The 26084-nt window shown below is 34.3% G+C and overlaps 1 protein-coding gene across 3 annotated transcripts; it reads right to left on the bottom strand.

Moving 5' to 3' along the window:
- Window positions 1-851: 851 nt before the first annotated feature.
- On the bottom strand, window positions 852-25701 carry LOC102801714 (uncharacterized). Of its 3 annotated transcripts, XM_085491252.1 has the most exons (10): window positions 25339-25701; window positions 21076-21216; window positions 20694-20822; window positions 17266-17361; window positions 16685-16705; window positions 11210-11344; window positions 10286-10359; window positions 3868-3994; window positions 2162-2377; window positions 852-1069 (listed from the first exon to the last, which is right to left on the bottom strand). In XM_085491252.1, the coding sequence occupies exons 1-10, from the start codon at window positions 25532-25534 to the stop codon at window positions 957-959; spliced, it is 1248 nt and encodes a 415-aa protein (XP_085347378.1). In that variant the 5' UTR covers window positions 25535-25701; the 3' UTR covers window positions 852-956. The 3 variants fall into 3 exon arrangements, with proteins under 3 accessions (XP_085347378.1, XP_085347382.1, XP_085347389.1); XM_085491256.1 differs by lacking the exon at window positions 20694-20822 and having other exon boundaries at window positions 25339-25700; XM_085491263.1 differs by lacking the exons at window positions 852-1069; window positions 2162-2377 and adding an exon at window positions 2408-2775 and having other exon boundaries at window positions 25339-25700.
- Window positions 25702-26084: the final 383 nt, after the last annotated feature.

Raw genomic sequence — 26084 nt, 5'->3', positions numbered from 1 at the left:
GCTGTAAATATGCAATTAATATTGTATTGTCCCATTCGCCTAGCAATGCTCTTACGTTCCAACAAGGAGTTTCACTGTTTAACCCTGTTATTTTCAGAAGGGCGTTGGCCGCACTGCTACTTTGGTTGGCATATGATCACTTTATGTTCAGTGTCGTCGTATTCGCAAAGTGTTTGTTTTCCACCACAGTTCTTCACAGAGAGTCTGTCGTAATTTATGTTCTTAGGTTAGGCTCATCATTCTTTAGCGCCTTTCTGAATTCGAACATTTTTTTCTTTTAAATCTGATCTCTTTTGAATAGTTCTCGTCAATTTAAATATTTTATCCTTGTAGCCGTGATGCGTTTTTTAGGATAATTTCATTGCCCGTTTGTATTCATAACGACGATGAGTTTCCCGCCATTAAAATACGGGCCGTTGACAACACGGTGCACTCTTTATTCCTAATTTGTCTTCAATTATGTTTTTCACGATGGTTTCGGACTTTTTCCACGATTAGGAACTTTTCTCCTAATATACACCTTTAAATACTAAGTTACTTCGGCGAGATCTGTTATTCAAGTCGTCATATTCACTGCCCAGTTCTTTTTTGATTTAGTTCACGAATACATCCGAACTGTGTGAAAACCCTCTAAATTGGTAGGATTGGAATTGCGTATTTCACCTTATCATTTATGTACGCATCTCGGCAACGTAATCTTCCAGATTGTGTTGTTCAATTAAATCAATTGTATATTGCCTTTGATTCTGCCAGTATCGCTGCTATTTGCCTAGACAAAGAATTATTCATCTCAGAGACGATATTTTTCGTAGCCACGAATGTGGTATTTGAAAAAAAAAAACTAGCGATGATTTGTGACTCAGTTGTTTTATTTGACACACTGATTCCTAAAATAAAATTTACAAAGCTCTTTTTTTAAAGTCTAAATTGTTTTTAGTATGCAGGTAGCTGAATCACTATGGGGGTTTGACCTCATCAGTCGCCATACTACACAAGATATCTTCTTTCCTTATATGAATATAAAATATTAAACTATATACACCATCATGAACAGGAATCTCAGTGTAATCTGAAACGATATATGGGCAAATATCTTTCGCATGAATACCAACAATAATGGCGCTGTATTTGTTTACAAAATAAGTGAGCTTTTACACAGTAGAAAGCAGAAAAACTGAACATTCCCAGAAAAGTAAAACCATATCTGAAATAGTATATTACGGAAAAACAAGCCATGTATGGCACAATCCCTGTAAGTTATCAAATTTAAGATATATAGTTTTGTTTATGTCAGAGATATCGATCCTGAAGCTAATGCTTGATTATGATGATTTTTTAACATTAAAATGATTGAAATTCAGTCATCTTGTATCTAATCGTACTTGTCCATGTTGATAAATATTGCTCTGAAACAGCATTAATTAAAACAAAATGGCCACCAGTCGGCCATTTTGAATACATATATATATCTATAACATGATGTATAACGATATATAAAATTTGAACATGGCAGCATGGCAGTGATATGACACGCGAACTCCATTCATGAAAACAAAATGGCCGCCAGATAATATTATGTGTGATGTATATGTTAAGTTTGAATGTGATTGGTCCAGGCATGTCTAAGACACACGGATGCACAAAAGTCAATCCATAAGTCCCCGTTTTCGGACTGCGTCTTAACACAGACTAATAAACTGTGATCATTTGAGAATCAGCAAAAAACTAGTTTAGATTCACAAGAACGAAGGTGATAAAGAAAAAATTCACACACTTAATTTGTTATAGTATTGGTATTTGTATAATTAATGTTTGACACTTGAGCAGATCAGGAGTTTACATTGTTCAAACAGATATCAATTAAAGCAACTGGTCACAAGAAGTCAAATGAAACAGATGACATGTAGACAATAAGTATCCAATAACAATAGAAAACAGCAATTGGAAGAGTAGCACCGATAGATATCAATAATCCGTTTCTATAGGTAATACAATAAAAATGACATTATCATGGTTGCATCCTTACACCTCATTGTTATTTTCAAAACACATTATTATCAGTTAGTTTTACTAGGGGATAAATGAGCATCTTCAGTCTCTGTATTTTGCTCAGAAACTTTTGCTTTATTTTCCATTTCAACTATCACTTTTGTAGCAGTACCTTCTTTCTGTATATCTGTCTTATCGGTCTTCAAATCACCACCTGCCAACAGCGAGACATCCTCATGTTTTACATCTAATGAACTTTCATCTAGTAGTGTTCCTTCTTGTTTGTCTTTACTACCACCACTAAGAGCTCCTTCTTCAGTAACCATATTGCTTTCATCTTCATTTCTCTTGGGTATTTTGGTCTTTGGAGATTTGTCCTCTTTAGTCCCTATAAAAAGACCAAATTTCTCTTTAACTCGCCCTATGTAAAGCTTGACTAGACTTAACTCTGTACATGTAAATGCAAGATTTTGTCTAAATTTAGCTCTGTCTAAACCAAAAACCAGTCTAACAAAAACTTGCTGGCTGTGCAAGATAAGGCTGAAAACCAACGGATATTTTAATTGGGATATGTGATCGCAGTCTGATTCACAATAGATTTGTGAAAAAGAGGTAATGAATGCAACTTTCAGTTTTGGTGGCTTGAAGATTGCTGTACTGGCATTGAATTTGGATACCATAAAAGTTACTATCCTAAGCTGTTTCCTTCATGTTTGCTTGCAGAGATAATGGCAGACATTCACTTCTCAAGCTCAGAAACAGAATCAGACTATCAAGGTTTCGTGGCTATTGAATAATGTAGAAGAAACAAATGAATTACTATTAAGCATACTTTGGAAAAGAGGCCAGGACAAGCACCATCACTAGGATTCACAACTTTCAAAGGCAAATATTCTATATTCTAAAGGACATCTATTCAGTCATTTTGAATTGGATCATGAAACAAACGCATGTGAATATTCAATGAATTTGATATGCAGATCAGATCCCCCCTGATATCATGCTGAACAAAGCAGTTCAACATGAGCAGCAGGGAATGCACTGAATTCGATATGCACTGAATTCAGGGAATGATCTCAGCAGAGTTTATGCTGAACGTGGCAGTTAAACATAACAGCAGGCAAAACAAGCTTGTGATGACATTGAAAAAAATCATTGTTCATCACCAGCATGTAATTGCATTGGGAAATTGGCTTTGAAAAACGTTGTCATGCAACTATTATAGAATTGTTTCAATGTGAGGGCGAGAGGCTATTAAACTGTTTATACATATACAGACAAAGCAATAAAAAGTTATCTATTTCTAGGAATCATTTCCCTAGCAAAGAAGAAAGCATATGGAAACATACACTGAATTGAAATCTAGACGCAATCGCCAACATACACATGAACATCCTACTAGCATATTTGTTAATGCATTAACCGATCATATTATAAAAAATTCTATATTAAAATACAGGATCAGATGACTAACTTTTTCATCACCAAATTTCGAAAAACAATATGCGTTGACATCTAAGTTAATTCAGTAATAAACATAGGGTATTAGCAAGCATGCAATTTGTGACATGTCTCACAGTGAAATGAAGCAGTCCGCATTTAGAAATTCAAATATAATATTCAAATGAGCGATATGGCCTGGCTGCAATGTTTCCTATACCTTGTTGTTAAGTCAATACGCACACTGTGTACCTTTGCTGATCAAGCTAGACTATCATTGGTACTATGTCAGTCGGACACAGAGTACTAACCTTAATTTACAGTAAAAATATATATCCCATGGTATGTATACATTCACAGCACACTTATCAACATAACTAGCTCATCTAAATTTAAGCCCATTTTGTAAATGAAAAAATCATATTAGTTAAACCTAACCTGGTAAGTGATCATGTTCTTCTGTCATAAACCATGAATCATCATTACTTGGGAAATGCAATGGCAGCAGTGACTCGTATATGCGAACATCCTCTTGTAGAAACAGACAGAATATTATTCTATCAACCTGTAATAAACATACAAGAGTATACAAGAAGGCAAGGCAGAAATAGATATATATTATTGTAACGAGCAAAGCATAAATGTATAACATTATGTGTGATCATCTACCTAGATAGATGTCAATGATATTACAATAAAACTAGTCTATTAAACAAGAATACTGGAAATTAATATAATTTTGTTCTTTGAGATCTATTCTATTTTTATTAGAAATTTACTAAACGTTAAATGCAATTGGTGATATTTTGCCAGAATTGTACTAGTAAATCAGTGCCAATGATTAGCTGGCTGACAGTAAATATTGCTAATATTAAATTTGAAATGAGTCAACAGTGTTTTCCGTGCTAATCCTATTTGACAGGAGCTCTGCATTACACACATGTTAGTGTTCAGTGGTGTGCCATATCAATGAGTGGTTTGAATAGCACCATACAGATCCTTGTGTGGTATATCTCGGCACTATCCGGACCTGCTCTATATCTAAGAGAAAGAGTTTGCAATGATGTTATTAATTCTGATAATGTGTTGGCACTTGAGCAAAATCTTGTCATACATAAACCTGGTGAGTGTCTCCTGCCAACAAGCCGAGAAGTGGTGACCGCTTTTACACAGTACAGTTGGTCATAGTGTTGTCGCCACGAGGCAATACCTTTCTGCTATGGATAGATGGGGAAAAGTTGCTAGTGAAGGCTGAACTGCAGTTCTATTCAGTTGATATATCTGTCAATCTTGGGAGCCTCAGAAACGCTATGTATGTATTCAATCAAGTGTCCACCTCACCCCTTGTCTGAATGATGTTATTATTGATACTGTTGGGTGAAACGATCATGTACATGATGAAAATCAAGTGACCAGGATGGTCCACTACTCCACTACCACTACCACTAAGGGCTTCCCAGCACTTGTGTGTCCCCCTGACAAATCTCTCCAGAAAGTTCACCATGTAGGATTGTAGCATTGTACACGACTGGGCCGGAAAGTGGTATTGGGCATATAAGACCCACTATAAAAGTGTAGATAAGATCTAAGATGACAAATGTATGGCAGAAATCCTGATCTTTACATCTTTCTCTGTGAGACAGAAGACAATGTTGCACATGGTAGTTTCCATACCCAGGTAAACCAAATGTTGGGTTTGCTCAAGCACGATGTTGACTAGAAACCGCATAGACCAGATTAGAGAAATGAGTGTGTGTAATCTAGATATTCCAACAATGAATGATGGCTGACGTAAGAATACACAAAAATGCCCCTAGCTTGATTGATTTAAACATCACCTGAATTCTGTTTTGAATAATGTTTGTTGTTAAAAGTTCATTCAGAAATAATAACATAAGGAAAATAGCTATCCTATAAATTCAAAAGGAGGAGACCTCATAGTTTGGATAAATTAAAGACAAGTCTGCATCTGTACTACGGTCTTGAGCATAGCTGTACAATATATTATGTAGAGTATGGCTGTCACATAGGCTTTGGCTTCTTTTCGCTACACCTTCACAAAAGGCAGCTAAATTCACTACAATATGGCATCACCTTCACTTTCGCATAGCTTCAGTGTCAGCTTCCAATAAGCTTTGCATCATTTCTCATATGGGTAAATTATTTCATGAATAATCTTGTATCATAAATGACAGCAACAAATTCATCAAACCTCACAGCATGAAATCGACTACTTTATTCATGGGAAGCATGACACTCACAATTCATGACTAAAAATCCAAATAATTACTAGATCAGTTCATTGCTAAAAAGGCAAACCATGCATGGCACAGTCCCCGTCAAACTTAAGATATGTAATTCTGTTTACAAGTAATATAATTGGAACGTAAACATGTTAGAGATATGGATCCAGAAGCTGATGCTTGAGTATGATGATTTTTTAACATTAAAACGATTGAAATTCAGTCATATTGTATTCAGTCATCCAAAAACGACCGAGATCTGGTTCAGGAGAGCCAGATATGCTTGATTTTGATGATTTTGCAGCACAAAAATGACCACCATTTGCCCCTCTTGAATTTGATTGTGAAACAAATCGGTCCAGGCATGTTAGGACAATCCGCAAGTATCAGTTTTCGGACTCATTGTCACTGTAACAATCATAGTGAAATTTCTGTTTGGTAGTCTTGAACTATCTATTTTTTAATTCACAAGTAAAATGTAATAATAAATATTCCAGGAATGAAGGAAAACATTAACAATCATTCTCGCCAATCACAAATTTCACAAAACTTTAAAATGTTTGGGTTTTCCAAAAAAAACAAAACAATTTTTTTGTTGGCGTGGGAAACTTTGAGTGATATAATATGTATATATGGCACTGTAATCCAGTGGTATTCAATGGTATTCAATAAATCATTTATGCTGTATTTGATGTAAATCAAGTTGTTGAAAATAAGGTAAAGAACTACAAACGCCATGCATGGCCCAGTCCCCGTTAGTTATCGAATTTAAGATATATAGTTTTGCTTATAGTAATATAGCAGGAACATAAACATGTCAGGAATATGATTATGATGACTGTTTAACATTAAAATGACATTTGTATCTGATCATCAAATGAGTATTGAAAGATATTGCTCTGGAACAGCATTAATTAAAACAAAATCAGCCATTTTGAATACATGTATAATGAATATATAAACTTTGAACATAATCAGTCAAAGCATATCAGAGCTGCATTAATTAATACAAAATGGCCACCAGTCAGTCATTTTAAATTCGATCTGAAAAATAAAATGACGTGCATCAGGAATCCATAATGTCTAATGTATGTACCAAGTTTGAACAAAATCTATCCATAAATGCCAGAAATGCCTGATATTTGATGATTTTTTAGCACAAAAATGGCAACCATTCGGCCATTTTGAATAGGATCGTCAAACCAATAAATCTGTATATCTATGACATGATTTATAATGAATATTTAAAATTTGAACATAATCAGTCTAAGCAAGTCAGAGATATGGCACTACAACCACATTCATTGAAACAAAATGGCTGCCAGCCAGCCATTTTAAATCTTACATGTATCTGAAAAACAAAATGATGTGCATCAAGGTCCTATAATGTCCAACGTATATACAAGGTTTGAACAAAATCCATCTGTAAACAGCCGGGAAACACTTGATTTGATGATTTTTTAGCACAAAAATGGCCACAATTCGGCCTTTTATAATAGAATCGTCAAACCAATATATCTGTATATCTATGACATGATCTATAATGAATATTTAAAATTTGAACATAATCAGTCAAAGCAAGTCAGAGATATGGCACGAGAACCACATTCATTATGGCCAGTCGGCGATTTTTAATTTTATCTGAAAAACAAAATTATGTGCATCAAGGTCCTGTAATGTCTAACATATACACCAATTTTGAACAAAATCCATCTGTAAACAGCCGAAAAATGCTTGATGATTTTTAGCACAAAAATGGCCGCCATTCGGCCATCTTGAATCAGATCGTGAAATAAATTGACGTGCATATGTATAATATCATGTATTATGTATGTGTGAAATTTGATTGTGATTGGTCCAGGCATTTCTAAAATACAGGTCCGGACACACGCACGCACGCCCACACACACGCTCCCAAGATTGACTGCGTTCGAACTGGGACTAATAGTTTTGTAATTACCAGTAATGAAGGTGAACTGTAAATACTGACCACATATCATGCATTTTTCTGTCGTTGAAAACATATTTATACATGTATTTAAACAATTTATGCGCGATAATATTTTCCTCGGGTTTGTGTCTTATTTTCACATAAAAGTTATGCTTTTTACAGACGTATACTCACTCATACTTGTAGATATGTAATAAAACTCAAATAATATCTAACAGCTGCAATCTTGACACTGATACAATTTACCTGACAGAGGTAGATTTTTTGCAAACTTTATGTTTTCTGTCTATTTTTTCTGCTCACTATGCCTAGCTCACGCAACTCATTTGAAGCTTTACTCTATCTTGCTTGAAATATAATTATACAATTAAGATACTAGCAGAACAATCTATCAAACATCGTTCAGAATGAATTATGCTGTAGCGACACTGAAGTGTACTCAAATGGAAATCACGCTAATGCTACATTGTAGCAAAGCTGGATTTTTATTTATGCAAACTAGAAGTCAAATACGCCAAAGCCTAAACAACAGAGATATTATATGTACATGTAAGAAACAGAAGGACATTGCTGCAAAGACTTTATTGCAGTGATCACATTCCTAGGCAAGTAGTGTTGAGACACAGACAAGGCCAGCAACCAACTTATCACACAGTTATTTTGGACCACGTTCTTAGACGTGGAGTGGGTAGACACAGCGGTGACCAGCATCAATGAATATTTTTTATAAGAAACCCAGAAGCCATATTAATATTACTCCATGTAATAACATCCCTGCCTGACTATCTGTCTATTTTCCAGTTCTATGGCGATACCTATACCAATATTCATGTAATACTCCATGTAATAATATCCCTGCCTGACTATCTGTCTATTTTCCAGTTCTATGGTGATACCTATACCAATATTCATGTAATACTCCATGTAATAATATCCCTGCCTGACTATCTGTCTATTTTCCAGTTCTATGGTGATACCTATACCAATATTCATGTAATACTCCATGTAATAATATCCCTGCCTGACTATCTGTCTATTTTCCAGTTCTATGGTGATACCTATACCAATATTCATGTAATACTCCATGTAATAATATCCCTGCCTGACTATCTGTCTATTTTCCAGTTCTATGGTGATACCCATACCAATATTCATGTAATACTCCATGTAATAATATCCCTGCCTGACTATCTGTCTATTTTCCAGTTCTATGGTGATACCTATACCAATATTCATGTAATACTCCATGTAATAATATCCCTGCCTGACTATCTGTCTATTTTCCAGTTCTATGGTGATACCTATACCAATATTCATGTAATACTCCATGTAATAATATCCCTGCCTGACTATCTGTCTATTTTCCAGTTCTATGGTGATACCTATACCAATATTCATGTAATACTCCATGTAATAATATCCCTGTCTGACTATCTGTCTATTTTCCGGTTCTATGGTGATACCTATACCAATATTCATGTAATACTCCATGTAATAATATCCCTGCCTGACTATCTGTCTATTTTCCAGTTCTATGGTGATACCTATACCAATATTCATGTAATACTCCATGTAATAATATCCCTGCCTGATTATCTGTCTATTTTCCAGTTCTATGGCGATACTATATTTACTATATTTTTTTATTAGACGCATAAAATCCTTAGGAAAGGATAAAAAGGGTCTTACAGAAAGAAATTAAAAAAAAAACTACAATCTAAAAAAGAAAACAAAAAATAAAAACTTTTCTAAAAAAAAAAAAAAAAACAAGTCAAAAACAAAAAAATACAATTTGCAGCCAATGGTGAATACAGAATATAGAATGAACACAAAATGTGGCCTAATACACTGATAGTTGTTGCTGTTTTGTTCCATAGCTGTTTTTTAAGAAGACAGCTAAGGCTGGTGCTAGAGTATGGTTTGCCATAATCAAAATGAATTTATTCTGACTATTTTCTTTATCAAAATTTGGAATTTTATTTTGTGCAGTCAGGAATAATTTGTCCCTATGGTGACTGTAAGCTGGACATTTCATTACAAAATGTTGCTCATCCTCAACTATATTTTGGCTGCACATATCACATGTTCTTTTATCCAGCGGCACATTATTATGTCTGCCTTTCTCAATTTTAAGGTCATGGTTGCTTGTCCTGAATTTTGCAATTAACCTTCTAAGACCATGGTTCTGCATATTAATTAGGTAATTTTCAATTTTTAAATCTTGTTTGAAAAGCTATACCAATATTCATGTAATACTCCATGTAATAATATCCCTGCCTGACTATCTGTCTATTTTCCAGTTCTATGGCGATACCTATACCAATATTCATGTAATACTCCATGTAATAATATCCCTGTCTGACTATCTGTCTATTTTCCAGTTCTATGGCGATACCTATACCAATATTCATGTAATACTCCATGTAATAATATTCCTGCCTGACTATCTGTCTATTTTCCAGTTCTATGGCGATACCTATACCAATATTCATGTAATACTCCATGTAATAATATCCCTGTCTGACTATCTGTCTATTTTCCAGTTCTATGGCGATAGCTATACCAATATTCATACAACGATAAATAACATTTCTATAGTGGGGTAAAATCTACACATACTGTTGCTGGTTATGGCTAAATGATATAAAGTATTAATTCTTACCGAATCACCATGGACATCTAACCAATTCCTAACAGTGGCTAAAACTACTGACCCTGCTTTATCATTTGGATAACCTGAAATATTTAAAAAAATCAGTATATTATACAAGTCATATCATGAGTCACTATTGGATGGATAGTAAATACAATTTAAATGAAGCAGTCATTTTGAATCAGAACAAATGACATGACGTAGTTCTGATTTTCAATAATACATTGTATAATGTAAGTGTGATTGTGATTAGTCAATGTACATGTATGTCCGAGGCATGGGTATAAAACACTGCTTGCATTTGGCTGTATGAAATACAATCAAGTAAAAACATATATATGTTCGATGTATGTACCAAGATGGACAATAGCTGTCTATGATTAACTGAAATTTAATATTGATGCATTTTTAACATTAAAATGACCACCATTTGGCCATCTAGAATCGGATTATTGAACAAATTAATATGTATGATATATATAAAGTTAGAACATGATCAAGACATGTCAGAGATGTGGTCCTAAAACAGCATTCATTCAAACAAAATGGCCACCATTTGAAATGTGAACTCAAAAACAAAATAATGTACCAAAGATCTGGTTTTGTAATGGCAGAAATGAATCTGATCTGAAAAACAAAATGATGTGCATCAAGGTCCCATATTGTCCAATGTATGTATCAAGTTAGAACAAAATCCAACCATTTACGACAAAGATATATGATGTGTGTATGAAGTTTGAATGTGATCGGTCGAGGCATGTCTCAGAATGACAAATAATTGCATAGCCTTCTATGCATGTTGATAATACATCATAATACACCAGATCATTATAGTGTGGTTATATATAAATTTTATCTGCAAAGTATACACTATGAACATGTATGTATTGCTCTAGATCATACCGAGTATATAAATAGGTAATTTACACCTACCATAAATTCCTGTAGATACACAAGGCATTGCAAGAGTTCTTAATGAGTGTTTTTTCAAAATGTTTAAACTTGTTTTATAACAACTTTCCAGTTTATTTTCGTCCTCACCCATAGGACCAACAGTATGTATAACATCTACATAAAATAATCAATGCTGAGATTAGTGATTACATATTCACATGCTTAAAATGATCTTCATTGGTAATTTCATCAACAAGCAGCCTGTCGGCTGAGATAGCTTCTCTGTTAGCAATGCACATTTCAATTAAAGAACTGAAGATATCATTAGAAAAGGAACAATATGTATAGTATCAAAGCAATCGGACTTGATGTTTTCGACAAGAATTTGAAAATATCACTCTTTACCAAAAATCACAAAATTAATTTATTAAAGTTAGATAATTGAAGATATAATCAGGAAATGAACACATCTGAGAGAGGTCCACATGTAGTACCTATATATGTAATATCAAAGCAATCAAACTTGCAGTTTTTAAGAAGAAGTTGAAAATATCACTTTTTACCAAAAATGACAAAAATATTCACCAAAATTAGAGGATGAATGATATCATCACAAAATGAACAAATCTGAGAGAGGTCCACATGTAGTACCTATATGTAATTTCAAAGCAATCAGACTTGCTTTTTAAACAAGAAGTCGAAAATATCACTTTTTACCAAAAATGACAAAAATATTCACCAAAATTAGAGATTTGAAGATATCATCATGAAATGAACAAATTTAAGAGAGGCCTACCCAAGGTACATATACATCAAGTATCAAAGCATTCAGGCTGGTAGTTTTCAAGAAGAAGTCGACAGACAATCACTCATATGATAAGCTCAAAGCAATTAACTGAAGAGGTAATCTAAACTTTGTACCAAATTGGTGTATTAGAGATACAGATGACAGGGCAAACCACAATATATAGTGACAACGATAAACAACCTCACTACCATTACTCAACCATTCACTGCCATTCACTTCCACTTTCCAACCTGCATCTGACAACCAACACCCAAACTTCGCCCCATCGATTTTTACACGTTTCAGATTAGACCCAGACAACCTGTCTGTTGCTACAGTTGCCTTTCAGAGCAAAATCCGTTAATACGCTAGGCAGATGGGTGTCAGAATTTGGATCATTTGAATCTTGCCTTCTATTTTCTGCAAAAAGCAGTCCGCCTCATCAATTATCAGATTCAATGGCGAAAAATCTGACATCTATAAACCCGAAGTATGGCTTTTCGTGAAGACGTATCCCGCTACCCCAATGTCTGCAATTGGAGCATACCTGACCCATTTATTGACAGTAGACAAGGATGTCCATCACTAGAAGACCAGCACTCAATTGGGAATTATGCACAACAATATGCCCACACAGTCATCAACATATCTGCAGCACCTAAGGCAAGTCCTATCATCACCATCACCAACTTTACACTCACAAGGCAAAAAGTGCAGGCTCCAATCCATCAGTTATAACCGAAGCAATTATGAATAAAGTCAAGTTAGTAAATGCCATCAGCACCTTCGAGCACCACCATTCACAAAATAAGGTCCACATAAAAAAGAATAGGGGATACGTCTTATCAATGACTTGTCACACCCAACTAGCAATAGTGTAAATAGTTTCAACAACAGTAGCAATCTACATAAAGCATGGTCCCTGTTTACAAAAGGCATTCATTTTTTGTGTGCTCCATTAGAAAATAAGACTCCTCTGTTAAAAGTAGCAGGGCTTCTACTTCTTTGATAGAGTATTGCCTTTTGGTCTACGTTCAACACTAACTGAATTGCCACCTACTACATTAATTTCACAATTTCTTCACAGTGGGCCCACCTAACATCAACAAGTGCCAGCACATCCAGGACATCATGCTCAACAAATGCACCCACCTGGTTGTACCCATTTCAAAAGAGTAAATCAAGAGCCTAGCTACAACACTGACATTTCTAAGCATTGAACTTGACAGCAACTCCATGGTCATATGACTGCCAAGCGAAAAAATGGCAGATCTCACCACAATGCTACAAAAGTGGCTCAACAGACAGTCATGTACCAAGTGACAGCAGCCTCACTGGCACCCTGAGTTTTGCATACAAATGTGTTCCCGCTGATCACATCTTGCTCGGACACATGATTGACCTATCCACAACTCACTTAAATCATAAACCTGTCAGACGATTTCAGGCTGGACATTACATGGTGGTGCAACGAAAGCGTTGGAAAATCAACCATCCTTCTACATCACTAACAGCATTGCTACCACAACACTTCACACATATCAGTCAAGGCAGACGTGATATTACAATATCTGTCACATTAGACTGTCGACAGTCAATCGTACCTAATATTAATTTGTTATTACTAAGAAATATTGTGTATAAACGTAATAGGCGTGAATAAATTGCGAACACCGAGACAGGAAATATGGAGTGCTGTTAGGCATGTCCGACTGTCCAGTGCTGCAATTCACTGGTAAGATTTCTTACCCGATCCGTGAAATGTTTTGCATTTCCAATCAAACGTCTATGGCGTTTGAATGTCTAGGAAACACAAGTACATTAGGCGAGGACTGTTGACAGTCTACTGTCACACCTACGGTCTTGCTCTGCTACCATTCACACGCTGCTCTGCCATCCTCTTTGTCACGCACCTAGCATCGCTGTCACTGGCGTATGAAACAAACAATGTATATCTCAGTGCCATCCTATGACAGCACACAGAAGATCATCTCCTGCGCCAGGACATCAAGAAACAAATTGCGACCCTACAGCTACACAAATACCCATAACCATTCAATTAAACTAGTTATGATATGCTGTTTAGTCAATATTGGCACTACAGATATATTGATGTTATGAGCTGCATTCACCATAACATTTTTTTTGGTTTCTACGAGTAAGCAAGTTTGCCTTGCGAACGCATTCTACTCCGATCCAACGTCAACCTTGGTAGTACAATCATTCTCAACATAAAGGTAGCCAAGAACGACCCATTTTGACGTGGCCACAAACTGACATCTGGCTCCTCAATTTGTGCAGTGAGAGCATGCAGTAAATACACTGAGGCAAGTACCACATTCTCTCAGCATGCACCAGCGTTCCCATTTATCGATGGCTCATATCCCACAAGCCAAATTATCACAGACCCGATCAGAACCCTCCTTATACACAGTTTTCGCTCTGGAGCTGCCACAACAAACGCAGTGGCCAGCTTTCCCGACGATTCACAGTCAATTCATCCCAATTCATATTCGTCCCAACACATTCGTCGATTCGTCCCAATTCACATTCGTCCCACAAGTCGATTCGTCCCAATTCACATTCGTCCCATTTCACATTCGTCCCAATTCACATTCGTCCATTTTTTTTAATTTTCGGTCAGCGTTACGATCTTGAGCAGGGTCAATTTCTATGCCAACTGTTACTGACACGCTAACTAATAACTCCACGTTGCGTGTACGGTGTATTTGTATTTATTAACTAATAACTCTACGTTGCGTCTGCGGTGTATTTGTATTTATTAACTAATAACTTGTACGTTGCATGTACGATGTATTTGTATTTATTAACTAATAACTCTACGTTGCATGTAAGGTGTATTTTATTAACTAATAACTTGTACGTTGCATGTACGATGCATTTGTATTTATTAACTAATAACTCTACGTTGCGTGTGCGGTGTATTTGTATTTATTAACTAATAACTCTATGTTGCGTCTGCGGTGTATTTGTATTTATTAACTTGTACGTTGCATGTACGATGTATTTGTATTTATTAACTAATAACTCTACGTTGCGTGTGCGGTGTATTTGTATTTATTAACTAATAACTCTACGTTGCGTGTGCGGTGTATTTGTATTTATTAACTAATAACTTGTACGTTGCGTGTACGGTGTATTTGTATTTATTAACTAATAACTCTACGTTGCATGTGCGGTGTATTTGTATTTATTAACTAATAACTTGTACGTTGCATGTACGATGTATTTGTATTTATTAACTAATAACTCTACATTGCATGTACGATGTATTTGTATTTATTAACTAATAACTCTACGTTGCATGTAAGGTGTGTTTGTATTTATTAACTAATAACTTGTACGTTGCATGTACGGTGTATTTGTATTTACTAACTAATAACTCCACGTTGCGTGTGCGGTGTATTTGTTTATAACATCGGCAAAAACAAAATGGCATAACGAACAATTATGCATGCCAGTGCATGACGTGTACGTGAACAGTTCGTTGTTTGGATTTTTGTGTTTATTTGGTGAGTTAGTAGTGGGCTAACCTTAAATCTGACGAATCGATCGACTTGTGGGGCGAATCGACTTTGGGACGAATTAACTTGTGGGACGAATCGACTTGAGACGAATCGACTTGTGGGACGAATCGACTTGGGACGAATGTGATTTGGGACGAATCGACCGTCCCCCTTCCCGACTGGCTCATCAAGACCTTTACTGTAGTGAATTTTACCAGCTCTACCAGCCACCACGTTTCATGCAGAATTCCTTACCAACCACAATGAACTTCAAAACTAAACCAACCAACCTTGGCACTCGCAATGGTTTTGAACAATGCTATCAAAACATTCATTCCAATGTTTGAACCTGCATAAGCTTTTGCTGAAAAGATCCTGCTTGGATTTCACTTTCACTTTGTAGTAGTCAATTGTTCACATTTACCAGTCACTCATAATCTATATTGCATCCAGATCATTCACTTAAATCATTATTCACTTGCAGCTTTTACCGAATTGTAATTCTTGCTTTTAACCATGCTTTGTTATCTCTTGCAGTCTTGACAATTTCTACAACATGCGATGCCTTGCCACGTTATATAAATTTTTCAAATACCAGCACCTTTTCATTTAATTTGGGGGAATTGCCGCACAGAGAATGCTGGCGCGGGTCGGGTACGACATTGCCCTTAACATGACATGAGTCAAATATATTTTGATCGCCTGTCCGCTACAATGCCCGATGCAGAGCCACTGTGTCACAAACACACAATGACACTCAACAGCTTTGAGGGTTACTATAAGGTGACACATGACAATGCCTAGCGTGACACTCAATTCCCCAACTTCAAATTGCAATGCAGTCTCATGTGTCCTTTCTTAGCATTAACAGTGTGACTAGTCTTTGAATACCAGTGTGTTCATGGTTTTATAGTGTGCCATTGTGGTAGAAAGTAAACTAACACAAATTTATAGATGTATACATGTAACTAAAATTTCTTCGGAAAAATTAGCACATCCCCTGCTAAGTCTTCAAGGATAGCAAAAATGAATGGAAAAAACGATGAAAATAAATAAATAGACTATAATGGTGATGACAATAACAATAACAATGACAGTGATGACAACAGCTAAAGTGAAGAGAAAAGATAGTCTCCCCATCATATACGTCTTACATTGTCTGTAATACAGGGGAAAACAGAAAATGTGGGTTATACTTACATTTAGCGGGCAACTTATATCCTGTAAATATAGAATAAAACAAATAAGTGAACATAATTAAAAATTAACAACTGTGGTTGATTAATATGGTTGTCTGAGTGGAAGAAGAGAATAACTGTGATTCATTATTGTGGTTGTCAGAGTGAAGGGGGAGAATAACTGTGGTCCTAATGTGGTTGTCAGAGTGGAATTCTGGTAATTGAAACAAAACACTAATGAGAAAGTTTTCATTAGAAAGAAATAAAGAGTAATGACTATTATTATACATCTGTCACTGTAATGTCATAAGTTACAGCATGCCGCGATTTTGCGATATTTTACGGGGTATTTTCATCCTACTGTATAAGGGAATGCGAATTCCAAATATGGCATGATTACGCGTGTGAGCGTCCTCTAATAATAAAAACAAACATGGCCGCCATCAGGGTTTAATTCTGTTCTAAACTTTTTGGATTTCAGCATTTCCATGATGTATCCTTGAAGGAAAAGATGTATAATAATAAGGTTATTACAAGAATACCTCAAAGTATGCATGAAAACAATCTAGCAGGAGTATCGACCGACGCGCAATTATTTGCTACCTGATGTTATTTTTGCATCTCCAGTTTTGCATCCATTAAAAGTTGCACACTCTTTTTTTAAAGTAGGTCCTGCAGATCTGTGAATACATCCATCAACTGCAATTAAAAAAATAAATATACAATTATTCAAAATATAAATAAAATTAAAGCAGGAAGCGGCATCATGATCAGCAGGGTGCAAGCAGTAGCAGGTTATTGTAAGACCTGATAGCATGTACTAGTATATAGATGGTATGTATTTGAAGACTAGTGACAAGTTGTTGTCTGTAATGCACTGCAGTGCAGTGAATAATCCATCATTTCGTACTGTTATTATAAAAGATATTACATTTAAACAAACACTATACATTTTTGGTAACCATGTGACTGATCAAATTTGTTTCATTTCTCTTGTATAAAGTGCATACCATATGCAGCATTTCAAATTGTTCAGTTGAAGCAAATGCCCTGAACTGTGGTAATTTTGTGGAGAAATCCAAGATGGCGGCCAAACTACATTTAATTTAGTGATCAAAAGTATGTTATTCTCTTCATCAGAAGCTATGGCCATACATGTTATATACAAATTATCAAGTTGATAGGTTGAAGCATTTATGAGAAACAAATGGCCAAGCTTTTGTTAACTTTGTCAAAAATGGGGACTTAACCAGATAACTCATAAATATTTTTTCATTTAGCCATGCCACATGCCGAGTATCAAACTGATTGGTTAAACCAGCACTCATGAGAAACAAATGCACAAAATATTTGCCATTTTTGCAGAAAAATTTAAGATGGCAGCAAAACCATGAGACTGATCTGAACTCTTTTTGCGCTGTCTGAAAGAGTTAAATATACCCAGTAGAGATACACGCCACAACTTTAACAATAATCATGTAACTGTGGCATTAATAAATCAAAGAAAGCTTAGAAAGAACTCTTGTGAGTATTGAAGACACATTAAAAATTAATTCAAAATTACTTGTACATGAGATATTGATGGCAAAGCTGAAAACTAATTATGTAAATCAGGTAACTGATATGAACAGAACAGAACAAAAAAATTATGAATTATTATGCTAATTAGGGAATTAATATGAACAAATTTTAACCCAAAATTAATCAGGGTTGTCTATTGTCCCAGAGCATTTATGTACCAAATTTTATTCAAATGTGATGATCAGTAATTGAGATATCAGTGTTAATTAATTATGTTAATTAGGTGATTAATAAGCATAAATATTTACCAAAAACTAATTGGGTCTCTGCATAGTTCTCTTTAAAAATTCTTTATATATCAGTGGAACATTATGCAAATTAGGTAATTAATATCCAATTAAAACTAATCAGGTCTCTGCATAGTCGTAGGAGATCTGTAGCAAGTCTCATTGAAATATGATGATTAGTACTTGAAATATCAGGCAAAAAGCTGAAAATTAACTAATTATGCTAATAAGATAATTAATATGCACAAATATTTACCCACAGTCCTTAAGTAACTATGTACATGTACCAAGTGTCATTGAAATGTGATGATTACTACTTGAAATATCAAAAGCTGAAAATTAATTAATTATGCAAATTAGGTAATTAATATGTACTGATATTACCCTAAAAACTATCAGATCTGTGCAGTGTCCTATGACATCTATGTACCAAGTGTCATTGAAATGTGAAGATTACTACTTGAAATATCAAAAGCTGGAAATTAATTAATTATGCAAATTAGGTAATTAATATGTACTCATATTACCCTAAAAACTATCAGGTCTGTGCAGTGTCCTATGACATCTATGTACCAAGTTTATTGAAATGTGATGATTACTACTTGCAATATCAAAAGCTGAAATTTAATTAATTAAGCTAATTAGGTAATTAATATGTACTGATATTACCCCAAAAACAATCAGGTTTGTGCAGTGTCCTATGACATCTATGTACATGTACCAAGTTTTATTGAAATTTGATGATTAGTACTTGAGATAACAGTGGAAAAGCCGAAAATTGATTAATCATTATGCAAATTAGGTAATTAATATTGCACAGATTTTTACCCAAAACTAATCAAATCTGCGCATTAGTTTGGAGCATCTATGTGCCAAGTTTCATCAAAATCCAATGAGTGGTTCTTTCGATTTCAGTGGAACAGTCATGGAACAGCTAAAAATCAGCTAATTATCATGCAAATTAAGTAATTAATATGCATGGATTTTTACCAAAACCTAATCAAATCTGTGCATTAGCCCAGAGCATCTATGCACCAAGTTTCATTAAAAATCAATGTATGGTTCTTTAGGTATCAGTGGAACAGACACACACACAGACAGACACACTAACTGCGAAGACTCGTTTTTTGTGCTTCGCACACGGGAGTCAAAAAACTACTTTCTGTTTAGAACAAATCCAAAATTTCAATATTAAATGTGCTTCACATACATGTATGAACCAAATTTCAGATCAATGTGAGTGGCAGAAAGAGTCATGTGACCTGTAAAATTTATTGCAGATATCTATTACACATGAGTTGTACTATACTAGTATGCCATAAAAAAATCTGATCGTCTTGATCCTCAGAAAGTTGTCAAAAAGCCACTTCCGGTTTAATCTCAATCTAATACGGCTGTCAAACCAATAAAAAACTTCTGGGACTAACAGTATGACAAATTTCAGACCATTTCGTTCATCAGTTTTCTCAAACGGCTCGATAGGAAAAACGCAGGAAAAAGAAAATCAGAACAATAACAAAATTGCTCCAAGCCCTGACAAGTCACGAATGCAATTAGGGAAGATGTTATTCATGCCTAAGATAAAAGTAATACGGGCAAAAACAGTCTGATCATAAACGATATACGCGATCAAATAGGATATGCTAAGCATTGGTCATGTGACCAGATTAATTGTTTCTGAATGAATTTGTAGTGTATGGGTCAGTAATTGAGAGCATTGGAAGCATCCCAACAATGCTTGTTTTGCAATAATAAGAATAAAACCAGGGACCATTAATTTGTGAACTGTCAGAACATTTCAAGACCTTTGGTGGTCTACTGGAGTGATGTATCAAGGTCTAAAGTAACCGTTTTATCAATTTTTGAAAAATCAAGAAAAAAGTGAAAATTTCCCTTCTCGCTACCTTAAGAGATAAACTAAATATGCATTTGAATGCTTTGCTCCAGAAAAAATGGAGAAGTAAAAAATTTAACAAAATTTACATTCAAAATAATGGTAAACAAAGAAAAATTAAGGCTACATAAATTGGAGTCTACATCTCAAACTCTTGAATTTTTCTAATTACCACCATTTTTAATGATATTTTTGTCTATTGCATTCAACCGTTTCTGTACCATCTCAAAAGAAAATTAAAAACAATCTTAAACAAACAAAAACACCCACTTATTTCACTTGTTGCCAAAAAGTCAGTGCACAAGTGTGCCCTCCTATATAGAGCTTACCTCCACCACCTCCCATTAAACTTGAATTAGCTGCATTACCAATGGCATCTATCTCTAAAGTGGTTATGTCACCTCTCCATATGGACACTTTCTCATTCAGAGTTTCATTCACACAAAATAGAGGTTTTTCTAGCAAAAGATATAAATAGTTAAGTTATTTATAGTGATACTGATCTCTTAACACATTCAATTCCACACAACTGGTGTAATATTAAGTATAAAGTATGGTACCACAGGAGGTTGTATTTACACCTTTTCTCAATCCTAATAGTTTTGAAACGCACCGGCCATCTTGGACATGTAATCTTTCTTTATTTAAAATTCAACATCTGCAACATTTTTCATGTCATATATTTTAAAGTTTGTAGCCAAGTAATCTTACCTTTCTTGACTATTCTTTCTATTCTGGATATATGTTTGTTTTTATATTCCGTCCAGGTGGGTACTTGATCCAGGGTAACATAGTCATTCCGACATGCATACAATTTTCTTTTCTCTTCAATTGGCATCTTCAAAAACCTGTCTGTAATAATTAAATAGATCAAGCAGGCACATTATTACAAAATTACTACACTATTATTTAGGAACAATTCATGTTGTATTATTTTATGAAGGAAATTGAGATTAATACAATATATGTAATAATTATTGAGAAACACTTTAGCTAGTATTTTTCTTGTCAAATTTTGCCTAGATATGTTGCTGTACTAGTATTTTTTTCTGAAACTGTCATACAATTCATGTTATATTACTCTATAAGGAACATTGAGATTAATAATTTAATTAAGATGACATTTTTGGTCCAAATTGTCTGTGTAAACTGTTTGGATATATTATTTATTGCATTGTTTCAGGACTCACTTTTAAAGAAAAGATATTGCATTGTTTAGTTTGTATCCATCCATCCATACATTTGTTATTTAATTTAGATTCTCAATGGACATGGTTTTAATAATTACGATATGTTTTTATTTAGATTAAATGACAAATGATGGATGAATGCTAAATCGTTTCTTGACAAAAGTGAGTATAAAAGTCCTCAAACAATGTAATCTAATATTAAAAACATCCAAACATTCTGCACAAAAAATACTGACTTTAATTTAGATGAGAACAATTCTGATCAAAAACAAACAATGAGGTCATCATTATTATATAAAAAGAAATAATTAAATATTTGTTTCTCAAATAATACTACATGCAATGTATTAATTTCAATGTCCCTTTTAGAATAAAACAATATGAATTGTATAATGGTTCTTAAACATAGCACAACATAATACATTGTAATTAAGAAAAATTTAGTAAGAAAATATATTAGCCAACATGTTACACAATATTATATGTAGTTTAATCCAATGCCCCTTAAAAAATACCGGTAACATGAATTGTATAAAAGTTTCTAAAAAAATAATAGTACATCAACACAAACTAAGCAAAATTTGGCAAGAAAAATATTACGTAACATGTTCCTCAATATTATATGTACTGTATTAATCTCAATGTCCTTTATAGAATAATATAACGTGAATTGAATAACAGTTCCTAAATAATAGAGCAGTAATGTATATAAGCCAAATAAAATACATGTACTAGCCAGATTTAAAAAGGCGATAAAACCAACCAACTGGGGTATACAAAACACAAAATGGGGAATGCAAAGAAATAAATATTGATGCCATATTTGGTATACATGTAAGTGTAGCAAGTTTGTATATACATAATATGTAATAGACTGCTCCCGTTGTTGACACATATTATTGTCCCCATTGATTAGGGTTATTTTAAATTCTTTAATAATTTTTTTTTAGTAGTAGAGCACTTGATGGACCCTTTATTATATGGGTTTTAATTTTGCTTATTTCGCTGACTGGAAAATGCGCTAGTTAAAGCCCAGTGAATATGTAAAATTGAGCACAGAACACATTATCTAAATGATAAAACTGTGAATTTAAAACCCACTGAATATGCCTGAAATGTTAAATCAGTGAAATTTAAACCCAGTGAAAATTATTCATTTTACAGTATTACATGGTGTATTATATAAGACCAAATTCTTATTTATGTTATTATCATCATATAATGTGAGATATATGGAAAATGCTGTAAAAATATTTTTGCAGGTGGGAAAAAAATCTATGCATAAGTCAGAACTTGGGCATGATAATTTAAAAATAATAAGAGTTTAGAATAAACAGCAGCTGTTGGCTGTTATTATAGCTATACCGGTATGCTGTTTGAGATGCAGTATGCATAACATGTGAAAGGAAAATCTGATCAACCAGTCTAGCTGTTTTTAAGATAACAAGAATATTTACCAGAATGAGAAATTTGATGATGTCGTCAACAATATCTATATTAGAAAACAACAAAACATTGTTTACCCAAAATCGACAACAAAACACTTTTTACAATATTCACTAAAATTAAAGAAGTGGAAGTGTTCCAATTGCTTCACATGCATACTACAAATCACTCCTTGAAACTCACTGCAACCTCCTTTAACTGTACTTCAAACTAAATGACCTGCATATCACGTGATGCACTACTCTACAATATTGAAACAATACATTCTTATTGTTCGATTAACACTACACAACAACTGGTAATCAGTGTCTTGAGGGTTATTGAACTCTGATTACAAAATTGTGTGAATCAACAATTTGCAATGTTTTTTCCATATTTAGCAATAATATTGGTTTGATGGTCACCTTTCCTTAATGAAGGTATGGGTAAAAAAAAACACAACAAAAAAAAGTATTTAATGTATAATCAATTTTACAAGAAAACTTAAATTTCATTGAAGTAAGGTCTTTTAGTAGACAACAAAAAAGTCAAATCAATAACATTTTAATAATCTCTTTGGAAAGTAAATATGTGAATTTACAGAGAGAAATTCATGCAAATGGAAAAGAGTAAACTGAGAAATTATGCAAAATTTAGAACAGACTACAAGTTAGAGATATTTTTGAATAAGTTAGACTGTGAGAGAAAGAAATGGTATACACAATTTATAATTAATTAGCAAGCATGCACAGTCTGCAAATAGAAAATGTATATACACAAGCTCACAAAGCATCATTTAAAATGTATAAAATGCTTTGGGATTCAAATGAATGTCATTCAGTGAGTCTAGCCTGTAAACTGTTTGATTCTATTATTAAACCAGTTATTCTTTATGGGTCAGAAGTTTGGGGTAGTTTTCTGACTAATCTATTTAGTGGAACTGGCAATAGCAAATCAGAGTTTGATAATACTGTTTTTGTATCAAAGCTATTCTCTGACAAAATATTACCAGAAAAACTTCATATAAAGTTTTGTAAGAGAGTTTTGGGAGTACATAGGAAGGCATCGAATATTGCTTGTAGAGGTGAACTAGGTCGTTTCCCACTTGTGATTGATGTTTGTACTACTGTCATAAAATTTTATCAAAGGTTGTCATGTAAGAAAACAAACAACATAATTATCGAAGCTGCTTTTAAAGAAAGTAGTGGGTTTAAATACGATCCCTGGTATAAATTTGTCCAAAAACTTCTACAAATTACAAATATGACAAACACGGATACTAATCAGACAAATTTTTGCAATCTGTTTAAAGAAAGGTTAAACCAAATTTACTCAACAAATGTGGAAAGTCAGTTGAACAAAACTGGTCATAATAAACTAAGTACTTATAAAACATTCAAAAATAATTATAAATTTGAAAAATACTTGGATGATATAAAAAACAAAAAACACAGACTAGCATTAACCAAATTTCGTATTTCAGCCCACTTCTTGCCAATTGAAATAGGTCGTCACAGGGAAATAAATAAAATTGACAGGGTATGTAACAAATGTGACTCTAAGGATGTGGGTGATGAAAAACATTACTTTTTTCATTGTGACAGTTTTTCAGAACACAGAAAAAAATTCCTCTATACATTGTTCAAATACTCACCTGACTATCAAACATTACCAAATGGAGAATTGTTTATTAATGTTTTCTCTAGTGTAGACAAATATATTTGTAGTATTTTAGCTAATTTTGTTTTTCAGATTTTAAAATTATTTTAGATTAGTTGTGATACTGTATGTTTCTTACGTTGGACTTTACTCAAGCATTGTTTTTGTGTACGTTCCAAATAAAATATCCTATCCTATCCTATCCAGTACACACACAACCAAAAACTAGTGAAAGACAGAATATGCTAAAAATGTAACAACAATTTAATCAAAGATGAAGATAATTGACTTAATTATCAGAAATATGATACTGAACGAAAAATATTAAGATTAACACACTCACGAACATTGATCACTGCCAGTGTAAACATCACCCATAGAAGAGCAATTTATGTAGGGCTACTCCTCCCCACAACAACCCCACCCCACCCCACCCCACCACACAAACCCACCAGCCGGCCCACCTATCTGCATGACTGTACATAGACACGGGCACTTGCAACAGGAGTTTTAGAAGTTGGGTTAGGAATCTTATATAATCTAGTAGATTCCTATAGTCAAGTCTATGTAACCTTTATAGTACAGGTACATAGATCCCTAGCTCAATCTATGTTATAGCTTAATTATACTAAGTAGTTCCCATGCAGTACCCAATTACTCCTGTTGCAAGTGCGCATGGTGCGGAATACACTGTGGTTACCTTTCTCTTCTTCAACAAACTTTGCTTGAGTAATATTTGCATCACCATCCCGAATGCCTTCACCTGGAGGACTACTGACGCTTCTGAACAAGCTTGCCATGATTCCGAAGACACACCGCAGTTGGTACAGTTCGAATTTGATCAACGGGTGTAGTCGTGTGTCATGAAAAGGAATGCTGAGTCGGCGCGAGAACATAAGAGGGGCACTAAAACAGCAAATATTGCACTATTTTCTTCAACGACAAGTTGTAAAAAAAAAATACAGATTTCACAACACGGAACTGCCTACAATGTTGTTTCATTCAGTTTGACCCGTGGTTGTTGGTATGACCTTAGAAGTATACGCCCTCTATTGGTTGCAAGTAATATGGCGGGCATCGATCGATTCGCAGTTCAACAGTTCAACAATTAGCAGCACGCACAAATAGACAATTTGTTTTGTTAAGTATGGAGGCAGACTTCAGAGTTTTTGAATTTCGTTCAACTCAAGACAGTAAAAGTGACCTGAGACAGCGCTTCCTGTGCACAACGACATGCGCTAGGTCACAGGGCTGAAGCATGCCGCCAGTCAATATTGTAGCAAGTCGGACTGTCAATTTCTAACCACAAGTTATTGAAGTAGTAACACTTTAAAGAGAGAAAAAATGTTATGTTCAAACAGTTACGGAATAATTGTAATTTTGAAACATTATATTGCAATATAATCATCATCAATCTAAATTTGACCCAATGCATGATTCGATCAC

Source organism: Saccoglossus kowalevskii, chromosome 2 (genome assembly GCF_978046115.1).
Source record: "Saccoglossus kowalevskii chromosome 2, keSacKowa6.1, whole genome shotgun sequence".
Taxonomy (NCBI): Eukaryota; Metazoa; Hemichordata; class Enteropneusta; family Harrimaniidae; genus Saccoglossus; species Saccoglossus kowalevskii.
Note: the sequence above shows the minus strand (reverse complement) of the source record. Positions and strands in the feature narration are given on the sequence as shown.

Excerpts from the sequence above, each read along its gene's own strand:
- LOC102801714 (XM_085491252.1), bottom strand. The coding sequence starts at position 25,534 with ATGTTCTCGCGCCGACTCAGCATTCCTTTTCATGACACACGACTACAC. Across the intron at positions 21,217-25,338 it reads GTTTGTTGAAGAAGAGAAAG|ACAGGTTTTTGAAGATGCCA; the intron begins GTAACCACAGTG and ends TAATTATTACAG. Across the intron at positions 20,823-21,075 it reads AGAAAGAATAGTCAAGAAAG|AAAAACCTCTATTTTGTGTG; the intron begins GTAAGATTACTT and ends ATCTTTTGCTAG.